Source organism: Sander lucioperca, chromosome 20, assembly GCF_008315115.2.
Source record: "Sander lucioperca isolate FBNREF2018 chromosome 20, SLUC_FBN_1.2, whole genome shotgun sequence".
Lineage (NCBI taxonomy): Eukaryota > Metazoa > Chordata > Actinopteri > Perciformes > Percidae > Sander > Sander lucioperca.
The window spans coordinates 2,264,037-2,279,962 of NC_050192.1; the positions used below are offsets into that span (position 1 = coordinate 2,264,037).

Genomic DNA, 15,926 nt, shown 5'->3' on the forward strand with positions numbered 1-15,926 from the left:
GTGTGTCAATTTTTGAAAGAGCACTTATGAGGGATGTACAGTCAGCTCTCAGAGCTGGGAAAAAAAAACCTTCTCCACTTTCATTTTGATGGAAATGCTGCATCTTTCCACTGTAGTATAGTATTTTTTTCCACTTTTCAGAGACAAACAATTGGCAATTACTTTCAGAATGATACATACAGACTATTTTTCCCTTTTTGCATAGAAACAAAGAAGACTAAACAAACATGACGCTTAAGACGCTGCAGGTAGTAAGAAACTGAAAGCAGGTAAATGAGTCAATTTCGAATGAGCACTTATTAGGATGTAACAATACACTCAACTCCCAATTTGACACGATTCACGATTTTAAGTTCACGATACGATTAAAGACCGTAATAGACCTCCCTCTCTCTGCACCGTCATCAATGTGCAGGACTGCATTAAGGCAATATGGGATTGTTGCATCAGAGGTTTTACAGTAATAGCTACCACGGAATAAAAAGAACGGAGTGATGGCTCACTCCTTAAGGTATATTTTATCATATCACCCCACTCTACTGTGGAAGCCCTGAGTTTTTACTTTCAGAATTATACATGCAGACTATTTTTCCCTTTTTGCATAGAAACAAAGAAGACTAAACCAACACGACGCATAAGACGCTTCAGGTAGTAAGAAACTGAAAGCAGGTAAATAATGAGTCAGTTTCGAAAGAGCACTTATTAGGGATGTAACGAGTGCGACACACGGGACATCCTGCACAATCCCGGCATTTTATTAAAAATTTTTAACATTATTTTTGGGCATATTTAGGCCTTTATTTGACAGGACAGCTGAAGAAGTGAAAGGGGAGAGAGAGGGGGAATGACATGCAGCAAAGGGCCCCAGGTCGTAGTCGAACCCAGACCCACCGCGTCAAGGAGTAAACTTCTATATATGGGCATCTGCTCTACCAACTGAGCTATCCCGGCGCCCCAAACCCGCCATTTTTAAATAGCCAAGCTACCGTCAATAATGACTGCATTTTATTTAATCACTCAACCAAGATTTTTCAAAAAGTGCAGCCTGCTGAACTACGCCCACACAACATACACTACGGCGTACAATTGACAAAGTGCAGACATCGTTGCCGATAAAAGGATCCAGCGAGCCTTAAAGATGACTTCACGACAGTTTTACCCTGCCTTTGTGTGACAAATGCATATTAACATGCTCAGACCTGTTTATTAGGACTGGTAGTCTTAAAGTCTAAATAAGTCTAAATTTTAAAAACAAATTTTAGGCCTTAAAAAGTATTACATTTGCTGAAGTATTGTGTTGTAGGTCTTAAATGATTTTAAACAGGTCTTAATTTCCCTACCTCTTATGCTCATTGAAATGTTCCCGCAGCGCTTTACAATGTTCTATTTTAATTCCGTGGTGTTGTAGTTCTTTCTGTCGCTAGTCCAATTATAATTTGCTGTATTATGACTACAAATTAGACCAATATGCAACTTATATTGCAACCAATCTAGACACCAGTCCTATAATGCCAATGAGGAATTCTGGGAATTGTTTCAGACATTGTTTCTGCACTCTGACATGACTTTTATTTTTATTTTTTGATGTTGCGATATATAGGTCTTAAATTCCATTCATAATTGTCTTAAAAATGTCTTTAAAAAGTTTTAAATCTTAAATAAGTCTTAAAAAAAAGGCAATATGGGATTGTTGCATCAGAGGTTTTACAGTAATAGCTACAACGGAATAAAAAGAACGGAGTGATGGCTCACTCCTTAAGGTATATTTCATCATATCACCCCACTCTACTGTGGAAGCCCTGAGTGGCTTTAAGCATGAATGAGAATGTTTTCACAATAACCTTTTTAATGTAAATAATCCACATGTTGAGACACCTGAGCTGAGTTCCCTGGAAGTGTGTGTGTGTGTGTGTGTGTGTGTGTGTGTGCGCGCTGAAGCTCTATCAGCATCGCAGAGCGTCGGCGGGTGCACGGTGAGTCTTTGTTACCTCTCTGTGTTTGGTAGCAACCAGCCGCTGCTCAGGGTGTGTGAACACGGACAAAAGGAAAAACAGTGTGTTGAGTAAACCTAGTATGTTAGTCTGGTTCGAGAACTGTGGCTGTCATTGTTTCTACAGGCAGTCGTGTGATTAGATCACTGTCTCTATCTTCCGTCTCTTGGTCTTTATTTACTGTAGCCACAGAGGAGTGGAGGTATTTATAGTCCCTTGCCCTCAGAACACAACACTGGATTAATAGCAGTTAGAATCTCTCAATCACACCTTAACTGGGACGCCTGATTTAGAAACTTACTGCACATACTGCTAATCCCTCTGGGGGTGGTGGTTTTGAACTTTACGGGCAAACAGAATTTCCCTTTTCATAACATTAGTATCAATATATTATTTTATTAATCAAGTCAGAGAAACACAACCAATGGAGATGCTTCCACTCTGGGGCCAGTCCCATACTGATGGCAGCATTAATGTAGAGCCCAATAGTTTCTGTGATAATAACAGAATCATGGACAGATTCCATAGGGCCCTTCATTAAGTCAGTGCTAAAAGCTAATAATATAATAATAAGAAGAAGAGAATAACGCAAAAGTAGAAGCAAAATCTGAGACAAAAAAAATAGTGAAAGCTAAGATGGAGGCTAAAATATATACAAATAGAATATAATTGAATGAATATAATTATACTGTATAATTTAATTTGTGTATTGCAAACTGTGTGAAAATGGAATGTAGTAATAGTTATTTGCATAATGAGAAGTATATGCATGTACTGTATATACCCCGACACACGCAGAGGTGTAAACAGTTGTTAAGTAATGGTATATAAAGATAAAGTGATGGTTTAAAGGTAAAGTGACATGTGATGAGCTCAGAGCTCTAGAGTTCCAAAGTCCTCTGGCCTGTGGGGTGAAAGAAATGTCGTGGCTTGATAAAGAGATCTGAGAGTCACTTGTTGCTACTCAGAAAGACGAAACGTTGGGCTCCAGGGTTTTTCCTGCACAGAGACATTTTTGGACCAGTCTTGTTAATTGGGGTTTCATTTACTCAAGCATTAGGCTATATATACATTTTTACATGTTTATCACCTTGTCAGAAATAACAGGAGAATGCACAGATTTCTGTCAGATTTCTGTCAGGGTTTCCCCCAGTCAAGTTGTTTAGCCCGTTGTCGACGAGGTCCCGCCTGTGGCCGGTCCCAGACTGATGGCAGCATCAATGTAGAGCCCAATAGTTTCAGTGATACTAAATCATGGACGGAATCGCAAAATTAAGAATTTAGAAAAGAGAAGAGAAGTTTTTTTGTGATTGTTGCGGGCAAAAATCCTTGATTATGCGGCACGTTTTCTTAAAAAAATTTTATCCGCATATTTTGCGCGGAAATCGGCAATTTATGCAGCGAAAGTGCGGCGTATTTGAAAAAATGCAGCCCCCGCATAAATATGCGGACTTTGGCTGATTATGCATTGAATTATTGCGATCGCCTAATCACCTTTTTTTGGGGCGACTGAAACGTTATAAGACAGATTCCAACGGGCTCTACAGTCGGTCAGTGCTAAAAGCTAACTAATATATAACTATATTTGAAAATATGACTACGCCTAAGTTTCCAACCGAGCCGCCCCACTGCAACTGTAGTTTAAAAAAACTCCCCCACCCCCAAATGGCTTAGGCCTGGTGGGCCACTGGGGAAACCCCAAAGGGAACAAAAAATGAATTGCCTTTACTGTACGCCGACCCATCATGCTTACTGCCGTGCATAGTCCCCCCCACCAAAGGCCCATTCTGAGCCAGGAAAAGCCCTGGGTCCCCCCCACCTTCCTGTTGCTGACCTCCATCAGCAGAGGGCAGCAGCACCTCCACCGCCCTCTTGTTGTTTTAAGTCAGTCAGCACTCAGCCGTGTTGCTTCGCCCAGAGCTGTCTGCTTAATGTCTTCCCCAAAATCTGTAATTAAGCCCTGCGAGTCCTGTACTCTGCTGCTCACGGCGAGGTGAGGTTGAGCTCAGCCCCCGTGGGGCCGCGGGGCTCAGTCCATCCCTGGCACGGCATAGGTTAGACAGCGGTGAAACTGCATTACTCATCCCACTCCACCACTCTGAGCGCAGACTGCCGTGTGTGTCTGTGCTCCAGCTGCAGCTCAGCGTGACTAGAGGCTATGAGGCCAGGCAGGCCGAGCCATGTTGTGTTTAGTATTTATTTATTTTTTATAGTGCCTGGGCCAGACGTACAGCTGATTCAGCCCCCAGGTCTCTCCGACCGTCCACAGTGAGTAACAGCAGGACTGCACACACTTGTCTTTCTGAAGACACGCATAGGCTACACACAGACAGACACATTCATTTTTCTATTCGATCCTCTCTGACTCCTCCGTCTGCATACTTTTTCGCTCTGCTGTCTATTTTTTTTTTTTTTTTTTTTTTTCCTCATTGAAACCCAAATATGAATTTGTTCTCATAACTGAAGTCCCTTCAACCATCAACCACACTTTTGTTTCGGTGGTTTTATGGATGATGTAAACCAGTGTCCTGTTGGTCTGCAGCAGATGAGCCCTTCCTGACCGCTCCGTCAACAAACCCAAAGAACAAAGGTGTCAACATCTATACACCTCCTGATCAGCATCTGTGTTTTGTCACCACACACACACACACACACACACACACACACACACACACACTGCAACAGCATGAAGCCCCTGTCCTGTTTCACACCTCCATGTTGACCCAGGAGGATGGAGCAGAGCCATCAACTGGCTTGTCCTTTTGCACAAAACACACACACACACACACACACACACACACATTGTGACACCCTCCTCTTTACTCCTTCAGACCTAACAACTCTACTTTTTGCTGTGCATTTGTGCACCAACTGCATGGGTGTGTAGAGTCTGTGGTTTCAGGTGTGGTTGTCCTTCAGCCATGCGCACACCCCCCCCCCATGGATGCGCACACATGCATAAAACAGAACCACAAGTTAGATTTAGGCTTCTTTTCTGTGTCTTTACTGAAACTGGCCGACATGTTACCCTTTCCCCCCAGTATTAGTCCAATCAACATATGGGTGGCAGTTGCAGCCACACTCCCCCCCCCCCCCCCCACCCCCTTAGTGGTATTCAATACATAGGTTTCAGTTTAAACATCTGGCCTGAGTGTGTCACAGTGTCCCCTGCTATTGATATTCTAATTGATCACCTCCCCCAGTTCAGCTGATGAGTCTGATAAGGGCTCTCTTTAAAGCAAAGGCCACAGACCACTGGCCTTCAGATCACAAACTGCTTTGATAATTGGCTAACTGCAAATGACCCAGTACTAATAACTTTGTAGTGAGTTAATTAGTATATTGAACAGAATTAGCCATCAAGTTTCAACATTTTTGAGTACCTGATAAAAAGGCTTGGTTAAAGTTGAGACAAAATACTCCCTCTTTCATGTTTGTCAAATCAGCCGTGACTTTGATAAGACTTTTATCTCATCATGATGGTAACTGTCGTCAATGAGCACAGTAATGTGGTAAAATAAAGCGTGAATAGAAACGGAATCAACTCACAAGTGCAGTTTTCTTGTGATCAAACACTGTCATCTATTTCTGAAAGATAAATCAACTGTTGTCAAAGATAAGGTAGATCAAGAGGCTGATTGATCCAGATAATCTGTATTGGTGTAAACATATACGTAGTAACTGAATTCATCATTGATTTAGCAATCCTTTTGTTCAATGAATAATTTGGTCTATAAAATGACAGAAAACAGTGGAACAGAGAAAAGCAGTGGATCCTCACATCTGAGAAGCTGGAACCAAAAGATATATGCCTTTTTAGCATAATAAAAGACTTACAAAAAAATACCTGGCAACATTTTGTAATTATCATTTAACAGTTTCAGCTGTAATCATTACTATCCACAATGATTTCCAGTTTACTGTTTAAAAATCACTATTTTATATTTGCACGTACTATCATCTTTGATAGTAAAGCTTTTAAACTGCAGCTTCAGCAGCTTATCCTTTTCCAGCTCTTTCATAACACAACAAATGTGAGCAATCATTGCAGATAATGTTTCTGCTGTGTGTTTACATCCAAATAAAGCCCAAATATCTGCTGAAATGTTCTTACAGTTTCAGCTTGTTGACTCTCAATTATCAAAAATGTGTTCAGAACTCCAAACGTGATCATTCCTCAGGCTTTACTGCAAACTTTCACCCTGTCCTGTGAGGAAAAAAACCCCATATAATGTTCGTTAAGGTTCTGTCTCTTTTCCAACATTCATTTGCCCTCATCAGCGTTGTTTGTGTCATTTTTGTTTAACAGTAAGCTTTACCCATGATCTTGAATTAATTTCTCACTACTGTTTATGCTCTCAGTGGATGGTTCCACAGAGGCTGCAAGCAGCTTCTGCCCACTTCCAAGTAAGTAAACCTGATCTGCAGCCATGAGGGCTGAGCAGAGCCTTTGCTCCTCCCTGTCTGGTATACTGGTATAAAGCCCTCCCTCCCTCAGCCAACTCAGACCAAAGTTTAGAAACTGTGTGAGAGGAGCTTTTCAGAAAGCCCTGGCCCATGAGGGGAAGGAGTATTTATTTATTTAAGTTTTTACTACTCACGCAACCCTTGATTTTCGTCGACTTCGTTTTCTCTGATGTGGATTACTTGAAACTGACACGCCAGGATTAAAGGGGGAAAAAAAAGGATATTGCGTTTTTATTGAAAGCTATGGTGGCTTACGATGAACTGGGTAGCTTGGTGCCTATCAAACGGACTCTGCAAGTCATAGACTACCAGAACCAAGCCAACAAGGAGTCAGAGGTGAGATGCAGAAATAACACACGTTGTGGGGTAGTTTCTACTTTGTTCAGCTGTTACCTGTGCCTTTCTTTCACCCAATGTTTGTCAGGAACTCACCTAGATGAGGTCATATCTTTGTGTCAGATTGTGAGTGAATCACCGCCTTACCCTGTTTTTGTTATCTCACTTGGGCACACAGTGTTGGTGTGTGTGCTTTCAAATGCCTTGTTCCTGTAAGATGAGACTTTGAGCCTGAGATACCGCCTAACCTTGGAAAAAGTTAATCATTGGATTACACTGCACCTATGAAGTTGGTAACAGTGCGCTGACCCCCCTCAGTGTTGTGTATTCCCCCGGCTCTTCTTAAATAATGCATCCCAGCAGACAGCTCATCCTTGGTGGGATATGGAGAGTCTGTAGGCTCAAAGGTACCACAAACAGCGAAGCGGCAGGGAGTAAACTCTCAGTCAACAACCATTCTGTCTAGAACAACTTTGCGTTTGACCGCTGACATTTGAAAAGAAAGCGCAAGTTATCTTTGATGCAAATTCAGCACAGCAGCCTGAGAGCATTCCTTCAGCTGCAGACACAATTAAAGGCAACACAGGAGTAGAAACCCAGCTGTACTTAAAAAAAAAAAAAAAAAAATCACTACTTTAGCTTCTTTCTTCCCCTTTCTGAGGCTTGCATGGTTCTCTTTCGGAAAGCGATTTCAGGGAAGATGTGGTTTCATTGACCGTAAGCCACTCGATAAAGCAGAAGTCTAAGAACAATTCATGAAGCGAGTCCTGTTCTCACACAACTGCACACATGAGACACTCTGTGCTGACTTATTGACGACCTCGACTCTTTCATTCGCATTCTGCTCTGCGCTGCTATCAGCTCAAGCTGTGCTGTAATCACATCTGGGGTATTAGCTCACAGCACACACGAGGTTCCATCAAAGGGAAAGCACAGGAAGCACTTTTGCTATCCCTGAAAGAACTCCTGATGTGTATAAAGTTTGTAACCTTAGGTCAGGAGTTTAAGCAGCGCACCGCACATGTTCCCCTGATGATAGTTATCTGGAGCAGCAGCACAAACCCCCGGATCCGTCTGGTTTCCTGAAGTGAGCCTGACTCGCCGTAACTCCACAGAGTTCCTGGGTCAAACCGCCAGGAATAGCAACTTTCTCTGTCTGCACTGCTGATAAACAAAGAGTGGGACCAGTGGTCTTTTGTTATTCTGGGGCCAGTTCCCAAAGGACAGGAAGGGCTAAATGGCCAGCACGCGTTTCCAGTATTTACTTTGGAAACCCCCACCCAACTGAAACTTTAGGTCTTGACTTTATTTTCTTTGTCCACTGGCATTAAAATGTCACAAATTAGATTTAGGCAAGTCTAGTCCCCACAGACCAGTCAAAGGAGTTCTGTCTCTGTATGTGGACCACAGTCAAAGCAGTACGCATGTGGCATCTGTTTGCTGGCCCCTGCCACTAGAGGGCTTGCTGAGTTCTCAAGGCTGTCTGTCTGCTCTGGTCTGATGTGGAGACCCAGAGCAGAACGCGACTCGGCCGCAGCCCTTAGGCCACGCCTGACTGAGCGGATCTGTTCCACAGCTGTGTCCGCAGAGCCCGGAGCCTCAATGGCTGCTCTGTTTCCCAGATTCGCTGAGCCAAGGCAAAATCCCATTTGGCCTGAGTCAGGAGAAAACTCATACGGCTTTTTAGCTGTTGCGGTGCTTCATTTCAGAGAGCAAGAGCCCTCATTAGTGTGAAGTTCTTAAAATGCTAAATGTTTTGCGGGCAGTGCAAACTTTTGGGAACGCAAATTATGGCCGGAGCTGTCTCATCATGTCATGTTTTTCGAAGAGGCTCTGTGGGCTGAAATCATTACTTCAGGTCTGCAGCTCTTTGATTCCCGCAGCCTGTTGTTGTTGGCACAAATCCAAGCAGCTCTCTCCTTTCTCTCAGCCTCGGGGCTGGTTGAGGGGAGGGGTCACCTGGCCCAGGTGTAGTGCTGTTCTCACGCGAGGCCTGTTGGAGAGCCTGTCTCGACTCGCAGCCGCAAACACCGCCGTGCACCCCCTGCGACGCTGCACTGAGTAAACACTCTAGAGGGGACAGATTCACTGTCTGTTTACGACCGCTGCTGCCTTCCCCGACTCACAGCGGTGGTCTGCTTTTACTGAACAGTCCTGACACACTGTCCATACTGCTCGGTTTCCCTGGGAAAGGCAGTTAAAGCGCCGGAGCACTCAGGATGTATTTATCTCACACTGTTTTAGTGATGGAGCAGATCCACTCTCAAGTGGAGTAATAGCTGTTGTCGGGCCAGATAGTAGCCGAGTGTGCAGGGAGGGGTGTTGAACAGCTGAGAGCAGGTTCTTGTGCATTCCTGGCATTCTTCCAAACCCCCTTCCCCTTCCAGATCAGCAGTCAGAAAGGGTCTTTGTGTTCAGTGGGCAGGCCTGGCTGCAAGACTCTTCACATGATAGAGCCAACAGCTGCTGGGGCTGCTTCCTCCTCCTCAGTATCTCTGTCTGCGGCTCGACCCCGGCTCCAGCTACTCCTATTTCCTCGCCCCAAAGCAGGGAGTGAAGTCAATAATGAGGATTTATGACTTGACTTGATGTGTTTTAATCAAGGAAGTCCCAAAGGAAGCGTAGACTGGACTTACTGCTGAGGTCTGACGATGTCATATCTGGCATTACTGATCGATTCGTTCTGTGTCGCTGCACGCAGAATCAATGTTCCGACGTTTCTTTGACAAGAGCTGTGATAAAATTGCCCGACTAATATCTCCTTCCATTTTGCTTCCTCAGGAACCCAGCACTAAGCGGGTCCGTCCTCTCGGCAGGGTGACGTCGCTAGCCAACCTCATATCTCCGGTGAAGAATGGGGCCGTCCGGCGCTTCGGCCAAACCATCCAGGTAAGCTCCCGTGACATTAAACCTCCCCCCCAAAAAAGGAAACTCCTCAGGGCAAAGGGCACCTTTTTTGCTATTCTGCATGTTGCACCAAACAACTTGACTTGCAATTGCAACATGTCTGACATCTGGGGCTTCCTCTTTTCCCATGTGCAGGCCTCTTTCCGGGGCGATGGCAAGTCGCCGGGCGTGCCCCAGAAGCCTTGCAGCAAGGCAGCGGCCCCCACACCGCCCAAAAGGAGGAACAGCATGCTGTGGTCAGAGACGCTAGATGTCCACCAGAAGGGAACTTTCTCTACCAAAGAAATCAAGCGGCAGGAGGTGAGAATCAGCACTGAGACATGAACATACAGTAGAAACGGCGGGCAAATTGTAGGTCATGGTTAGGACGCCAAGGAGCCAGACAGTGGTGAATTCTTCCCGTCTACCAGGCTAGTTCCACATATCCCTGTAGTATTTGTGTCAAACGGTCTAAATGGGGCTAAAAGCCTCCCCGGGCTCATTTCCCAGTCTGTGTAAGCTCACATATACCTGACATGCCAACAAACTAGCGCTCTCCTGCCCGTCATCCCCACTTGTCCTGCATATGTCAGACATCTTAGCCAACTGTCAGAAGCCATAAACTTTGTACACTTTTACACACAGAGAGCAAGAAAGAGTGGGAGAGAGCAGCCAGAGAGATTTCAGTCGTTTGGCACCAGTGCAGTTTTACATGTAATCTAATGGCTATCGGTTACAATAATGTAATGACATCCTGATTCATGTGGTTGGCTAAAAAAGCATCTTTTTGTGTCTCCTCCTCCCCTTCCTCAGGCCATATTTGAGCTGTATCGTGGAGAACAGGACCTGATTGAGGACCTCCAGCTCGCACGCAAGGTTTGTGCTTTATAAATCTCTGAGGCAGAGGGAGTATATATTAAGCAAACGCATTAAATCAAAGTCTGGCAGGCCTCCCACACAGCCAAGCCAGGAACTATAAAAAGACAGGAATTATTCCTCGTCCTTTTCTCTCGTACCCTTACTGCTCTTTACAAGCTATTCATAGCATTCATCCCCCTTTTTGGCCTGATGGGATGTTGTTATTTGACGTGTTTGGCTCCTCTCCCGTGCACAGGCGTACCACGACCCGATGCTGAAGCTCTCCATTATGTCAGAGGAGGAGCTCACGCACATCTTCGGCAACCTGGACGCCTACATCCCTCTGCACGAGGACTTCCTGGCGCAGCTCACCAAAGCCACGGCGCCAGACGGGACTGTGGGCCGGATCGGACAGATTGTCGTAGACTGGGTAAGTGTCCCGTCACCAAGGACCTCAGCCTCTTCGACTAGGGCTTGGTATCGTTCAAAAAAATGTTGATACCAATACCGTGACTTCAATGCCTATTCCCTAAATGATCCTTTTTTTGATACCAATTTTATGAAATTTTATGAAATTATGAGAACGCAGATGAGATTTACTCTTTAGGGATTGAAATTGGGTATTGGGTACTTTTTCGATACTAAGGAGGCAATTTGGTCGGTGCCTAAAAAGTATTGAATTCGTTACCCGGCCCTGTCTTCGATTCTGTCAAAGTTCAGCCGTGTTTTTCCAGTAAAGACAGGCAGCGTTAGTAAGTGTCTCGTCTCCCCTCCAGCTGCCAAGGCTTAACGCTTACAAGAACTACTGCAGCAACCAGCTGGCTGCCAAGGCGCTGCTGGACCAGAAGAAGCAGGACCCGCGCGTGCAGGACTTCCTGCAGCGCTGCCTCGAGTCGCCCTTCAGCAGGAAGCTGGACCTGTGGAGCTTCCTGGACATCCCGCGCTCGCGCCTGGTCAAGTACCCACTGCTGCTCAAAGAGATCCTGAGACACACCGCGGCAGAGCACCCGGACGCCGCCAGCCTGGAGGAAGCGGTAAGTCAAGGAACCGGATTCAAGTTTAACCACAGGACCTTTACGTTATCTTTTAGATCCGTTATCTTAACGCAGAAGGTAATTGCTTTGATTCCTCGTGTGTGCAGATCACCATCATGCAGGGCGTGCTGTCTGACATCAACATGAAGAAGGGAGAGTCCGAGTGCCAGTACTACATCGACAAGCTGGAGTATCTGGACGACAAGCAGAGAGACCCTCTGATCGAGCAGTGCAAGAGCCTGCTGTGTCACGGCGAGCTGCGGAACAAGAGCGGCACGGTGAGCAAAAAACACACACACACACTCTTTCCTCTCATCGATACATGGCTGCCTCTTCACTCATCAACACAAGCCTCATGTCCCGTACAAGGCAATCAGGCAATAACTGACCCCTAGTATGAACTTTGATAACCGAAAACATCTTGTAGAAAATAAATATCTGGTTTTAATTTTTGTCCTTGTTTTTGTTGTTTCCTTCCAGAAGCTGCATGTGTTCCTGTTCACCGAGCTGCTGGTTCTGACCCGCCCCGTCACCAGGAACGAGCGCCAGTGTTTCCAGGTTTACCGGCAGCCAATCCCAGTGCACGATCTCCTGCTGGACGACCTGCAGGACGGAGATGTCAGAATGGGTGGATCCTTCAGAGGCGCTTTCAGCAACTCAGACAAAGGTAAGGCTTGTGTTTTATAAAAGGTTTATAGCCGTTAATGTAGGAATATAAATTGTCTTCTGTTAAATATAGCAGATTGCTAATTCCACTTTTTTCCCCATTCTCTTCCACAGCCAAGAACATTTTCCGCGTGCGTTCCCAAGACCCGAGCCAGGCGCAGTCCCACACCCTGCAGGTCAACGACGTCTTCCACAAGCAGCAGTGGCTGAACTGCCTGCGCAGCGCCATTTCCGTCCACCGGCCGCTCGGCGAGCCCTCGGCGCCGTCCCCACCGGCGAGCGACGCCCGCTCCAAGCGCCGCCCGTCCTCCATCTCCGCCATCGTCCACATGGAGGAAGCGGACGAGAACTGCCTGCGGCCGACCTCTCAGTCCGCCCCCAGCACGCCGTGCAACAGCACGACGCCCAGCCCCACCACAAAGTCCCCTCTGTCCCGCTCCTCCTCGTCAGCTTCGTCGTCAACGCCGTCGTCGTCCTCTTCGACGTCGCCGCTCTCCTCGCTCACATCGCACAAAACCAAAAAGGACAAGAAGTCTCTGTGCTCTTTAGGGAAAAGAAAAGAGACTATGGTGTGAAGTGAGGTGAAAAGGAGAAAAATGGACTCCTGGGTGGACATTTTTGTAAAAAGACAAACAACGTGGAGAAGCGTGGGACTTGTATTTATGTGTGTCTGCGTGCGTGCGTATTATTAAAACAGTGTTCTGTGTTACTGTCCTCTTCGGCAGCTATTTACCTGACCCCCTCCATCCACGTGCATCCCACAGAGAGACAGTATTCTGGAGAGACATGCACGGCTTCCACCAGCTCTGAAAAGGGAAGCCCAATGAGAAGCAAACGCACATTTCACACACAAATCTGTGTGTGTGTGTGTGTGTGTATCGTGTTGACAAGGATAGAGTTGGTGCATTCAATCCTGTTTACTATTAATTTGATATTTAAGCATTATTTTAGACCTTTTTGGGGGGGCTGATGAAAGTTTTACACTTTTATATTCTAAAATGTATTGTAGTATTTTGTAGGTATCATAAAGCAGCACTGTTTTAGCTTTTAGGTGAGGTTGTTTGAAATTGTGAGCATGTTTAGCAGGCAAGAAAGGAGGAGAACCCCCCCTAAAAGATGATGATGTACTACACAAAGCTCTCTGTAAAAGTCTGATTTTGAGATTAATCAGAAGACACGTCTTATTTTTATACATTCCTTTAATGACAGATATAAGGACCTGGACACTTTTTTTCTGCATTTACTGCAGTCAGAGGCATTAATTTAAATCCAGTGACATATGAGACTTCAGTCTCTCTCCGTTTGAACAAACATCACTATGAAGTATAGTGGTCGTAAATCATCCGATGTCGAATCATGACGAGAGATGAGGAGTTTTGTTTTGAAACAAAATTTTGAACTGAGCCATGTTGGTTTTGAAAAAGCGGATTTTTCAGGATGAAACGGATCACTTTTCAGTGTAGCATCTTGCATGGAACTTTAGTTGTGGACACTGCGTGTAACAGTAGAGGCAGCAGGATGTATTTACACAGACAGTAAAACATGTACAAGATGGAAATAAGAGAATGTTGTTGAAGGCAGAAGGGAAAAGAGAAAAGATGGATAAAGCTGTGTTTTGGAACTGAAATAGATTGCCAATGCAAGATGTTTAACTCCATTAACTTCATGTGTAAATGATGCGATATCTTGCTCATAGATGGATGATAGATGGTAAACATCAAGTGAGTGAAATCGATGGAAAAAAGTATGTAGGGGAAGGGATACACAAAAAGGTTTTTGTAATGTGCACAAGATGAGAAAAAGAGAAGAAAGAGAAAAGGGCAACTTGTTGCTACGAACTGTATGTAATTAAAGAACAATAAAGATCTGTGTAAGATTTGCAACTGAACTTTTGGTTTCATGTCTTTATGGGTTTTTTTCTCTCTGAAGAACTGCGATTATTCACATCAACATTAGTCTGGCTCAACGGATTTACATTGCTGGGATAAAGCCTTACAACACTGCTGGATGTTCTTCCCCTTCCACTATATATTTTGCCAGGGTACTTTTGCAGCATCTGGGGCTTAGCGCTGCCTAGGGCAGTTTTAATTGGTTTAAAGAAAAGCAAACAAGCCAGAATGTTTTTCCCCTATTCCAGAATAGATAGGCAATCAGTGTAGTCAGATCATTCTTCAGCACTCTACACTTAGCTAACCAGCTGCCAGTTTCAGTGCTAAACTAAGCTGACAGGCTGCCAGTTTTCTTGCTAAACTAAGCTAACCAGCTGGCAGTTTTCATGCTAAACTTAAGCTAATCGGCTGGCAGTTTTCGTGCTAAACTTGGTTAACCGGCTGCCAGTTTTCGTGCTAAACTAAGCTAACCGACTGCCAGTTTTCGTGCTAAACTAAGCTGACAGACTGCCAGTTTTCGTGCTAAACTAAGCTAACCGACTGCCAGTTTTCGTGCTAAACTAAGCTGACAGACTGCCAGTTTTCGTGCTAAACTAAGCTAACCGACTGCCAGTTTTCATGCTAAACTAAGCTTACTGGCTCTAGCTTCGTAGTGATTGGACAGACATTAGAGTTGTACAGAAAGAGTAAGGTGACAAGTGCATCTTCTTATTTAACTATCAGCCAGAAAGCAAATAAGTGTTTCCCAAAATGTCTAACTATTCTTTTTATAGACTTTAAAATAGACACAACAGCTTGCACATCCTCATTGGGCTAGGTCAGGTTGTATAACTCACATAACACTTGTAGAGTGTCTTTGAATAAAGGCAGAAGAAGGAGATACCCATTGATTTATGACCATGCTTAACTCTTAACCAAACAGTCAGTTCCATGTAGGTGCCAAGAGAAACATTTGCAGCGTAGGAATCAGTCAGGTTTTTTTTTTTCAAACTGCGACATCTCTGCCTGGTCCCTGTTTGAACAAACTTATTAGTCGATGGAGAGTTTTTATTGAAAGAAAAACCTCCCTTTGTCAGGTCTGTGCTTTCCATTTGGAAGACTAAATGGTCTACAAGAGCCTCTGAAATGTTTTAATAAACAGATTGGGTTTAAAGGATTTAAAACTGGAAGCTCAGTTCATCTACTGTTGTCTAGTTGGGTAATCACTTGGAAGAAAATGAAGAGAGACAGCTTCATTTCAGCCATCAGCGAGCTTTGTGACTGTGAAACAGGTCTGTGCTGGAGCAAGGCAGATTTTCTTCCCTTTTAATATGTCTGCTTGGCAAAAGGCCTCGTGTCTGCCTCTGAGAAACTGAGAGCATTCTCCAAACATTCGCTCATGCTCTCCACACAGTCGTCTATTTACTTTAATGGAAGTTGGACATGTACCAGCATTATAGTTAGTGAAATGGGTGCTGCTAAGTTCCTGGGTTAGAACCCTAACTCGGCCTGTGATGAAAGTCAAACAGCAAGCTGGGAAAATAAAACACTCCTGTCCTATTTTTTTGTAAATAGGTCATTGTACTGTCCATTTGCCAGTATTTATGGGTATTAAATTTGATAATACATAAACCATACCCTTATTAACAATAAGTACTTTCCTAAAAAATGGAAATTCAAATCAGTTTGCTCATTTGATTGTGGTTTAAAGGTAAAAGACAACAAGTATTATTGTTGAGACCCCCCCCCAAAGTCTTTTGACTGAGTAGGAACCAGTATGCTTAAATTAAACCTAGATGTATTTTTGTCTGCCCTCCATC

At 44.6% G+C, this 15,926-nt stretch overlaps 1 protein-coding gene across 4 annotated transcripts in view; it reads left to right on the forward strand.

Annotated features, from left to right (window-relative positions):
- net1 (neuroepithelial cell transforming 1) overlaps positions 1 to 14,126 on the forward strand; it is a 44,165-nt gene extending 30,039 nt beyond the window's left edge. For 3 of the 4 annotated variants that reach the window (XM_031306533.2, XM_035995952.1, XM_031306534.2), the window contains 8 exons: positions 9,576 to 9,683; positions 9,837 to 10,001; positions 10,494 to 10,556; positions 10,795 to 10,968; positions 11,315 to 11,572; positions 11,680 to 11,850; positions 12,053 to 12,239; positions 12,353 to 14,126. In XM_031306533.2, coding sequence (XP_031162393.1) covers positions 9,576 to 9,683; positions 9,837 to 10,001; positions 10,494 to 10,556; positions 10,795 to 10,968; positions 11,315 to 11,572; positions 11,680 to 11,850; positions 12,053 to 12,239; positions 12,353 to 12,813 — 1,587 coding nt within the window. In that variant the 3' untranslated portion in view covers positions 12,814 to 14,126. Of the gene's footprint in view, positions 1 to 6,488; positions 6,795 to 9,575; positions 9,684 to 9,836; positions 10,002 to 10,493; positions 10,557 to 10,794; positions 10,969 to 11,314; positions 11,573 to 11,679; positions 11,851 to 12,052; positions 12,240 to 12,352 lie in introns of those variants that run through there. The other variant, XM_031306535.2, reaches the window with a different exon arrangement.
- The last annotated feature ends 1,800 nt before the right edge of the window (positions 14,127 to 15,926 follow it).